Source organism: Oratosquilla oratoria, chromosome 5 (assembly GCF_046742065.1).
Source record: "Oratosquilla oratoria isolate Oo_2021 chromosome 5, ASM4674206v1, whole genome shotgun sequence".
Taxonomy (NCBI): Eukaryota; Metazoa; Arthropoda; class Malacostraca; order Stomatopoda; family Squillidae; genus Oratosquilla; species Oratosquilla oratoria.
In genome coordinates, this window is record NC_134781.1 from 31,524,597 (window position 1) to 31,526,864 (window position 2,268).

The window sequence follows — 2,268 nt, forward strand, 5'->3', positions numbered from 1 at the left end:
ACGAAAGCACTCGGTCTCATTTCTGTTATTTTCCTAGTGTTTTTTCTGCATATTATAGTCATGCGTTCAAGTAATTTCTTCTGTATATATATATATATATATATATATATATATATATATATATATATATATATATATATTCTTCTATTAAATATCACAGCATACTCAGCGTTCGTGATTTTTTTTTTAACATTTTCGATTCTTGTAATTATTCTCTTCTTAGAACCTAAGAAGAGAATAATTAGAAGAATCGAAATTGTTAAGAAAAAGACCACGAACGCTGAGTATGCTGTGGTACTTAATAGAAAATGTCTCGTTGAAAACCTGCTCCCTAAATTCACTAACATATATATATATATATATATATATATATATACATATATATATATATACATATATATATGTATATATATATATATACATATATATATGTATATATATATATATAAATATATATATATATATACAGTATATATTACGCAAAACATCTAATGTGGGTATTATTCTGGTTAATTTTATTTTTTCTTTCGCATTTCCTTTTCCTTGTGTAATGTGCTGTATTCTTTAGTTTCCTGTCTATTTTTTCGACAGAAGAGAGTGAATGTGTTGGAGTATAATTACACATTGTCAGGCATCCCCAAGGTCACGATCCATTGAAATCCTCTTCAAGCTATGATCCACAGCCTCTTTATCAATACAAGGAAATCATCTGACTTTGACCATTTTCAAGTACTCAAAGTGAGCCACTATCTTTGACACTGCGACATGAAGTTTTGGTTGTTTTTTGGGACTCAAAGACGATGCGTAGAAAGTCCTGGTGATGCTGATAAGGTTATCAGTCGATGTCAGCGTATTTTTCATCCCTGACAACAAGAAAGGGTACGGATTACGGTGTCTAGGCTTGTGAGTGAAGATAGGGGACGGCCACGTGACAGAGTTCGGGTGTAGAGGATGGAAAAGCAATGTCATGCCACGAGTGCCCATCACGCGGCACACCAGATGTCCTTGATGTCACAGAAGTCAGAATAGCGGAAACACTATATCCATATACACGTGTGTGTGTGTGTGTGTGTGTGTGTGTGTGTGTGTGTGTGTGTGTGTGTGTGTGTGTGTATGTGTGTGTGTGTGTGTATGTGTTTATGTACGCATGTATGTATGTATGTATGTATATAGGGCAGCCCCACCATGTCTAACAGTAATTAGCACTTGGCTAGGCTTTCCCTGACTCTGTAGGCGAAAGCTTGTCTAAAAACGAATAAAATTGTCAAACAGTAAGTGGTACTCTTCGCGAAAAAAGAAAAGAAAAAAGAAAAAATACAAGTTGGCAACTATGTCGACCGACAGGAGTATTCATACCTTTCTCGTAACAGGCTGCTCAGTGTATATAAAACGTCGTTGAAGTAGGTGATCAGTCTCCGATTTTACGACATGGAGGTATTACAAGGTAGGTATACTATCATATATACTAAGTATTATATATCATGTATTATATCATATGTTGTATATCATATAATACCATTTATTACATACTGTATTCTGTATACTCTATACTATATGTACTTTTACTATGTTTTATATTTTTATATACCACATAGTATATACTATTACTCCCTGTCTAGAAAGTGAAAGTGGGTCGGCAGGACTGCAACAATTACCACGGTAATATATTGCTTAGTGTGTCAGGGAAAGTGCTTGTCTATCTGTTTTTTGCACAGATTCGTTTCCATCTGCTACAGTTTCACAGACCTGAGCTCACGTCCAGTAGGTCAGAAACTGATCGGGCTCTAGAGCTTTGTGTTAATGTGAAACGGCGACGAGAGTTTCAGCAAGGGTTACTTGCGGCTTAAGTTGATCTCGAGAAATCGTTTGACTTGATGCATCGTGGGGTGTTCTGGTATCTTCTGTGGATCCATGGGGACCCTGAGAGGATTATTGACCTGATGTCTGGTCAGTGCTCTGGAACAGTGATGTTAATTGTGGAGGAGGAATGCCCGGATTCTTTCATTATTTGCATGGACTGGGTAATGGAACGAGTTGTCATTGCATTCACTGGAGACATCAAGGTCGGAGACGCTGTGCTTCTTGCGGAGTCGTTGGGGGGTCTTGGTTGCAGCCCTCGAGTCACTGCACACGGAGGAGAGACCGCTTGGCCTCCAGGTCGTCTGGACCAAGACCAAGGTTGGTCCAGGAGTTTGGGGGTTCTTACTGGATGACACAGTTCAGTCTATCTTTGCATGTGGCGAGGGCAATGTGGCCTTGGAAAACTTC

The 2,268-nt window shown here is 38.1% G+C and overlaps 1 protein-coding gene across 1 annotated transcript in view; it reads left to right on the forward strand.

The window, feature by feature from the left end:
• Window positions 1-1,057: 1,057 nt before the first annotated feature.
• Window positions 1,058-2,268, forward strand: part of LOC143025443 (phosphonoacetaldehyde hydrolase-like) — a gene marked incomplete at its 3' end in the record, with an annotated part of 4,482 nt that continues 3,271 nt past the window's right edge. Inside the window, 1 exon segment of the mRNA XM_076185114.1 lies at window positions 1,058-1,444. Coding sequence (XP_076041229.1) covers window positions 1,429-1,444 — 16 coding nt within the window.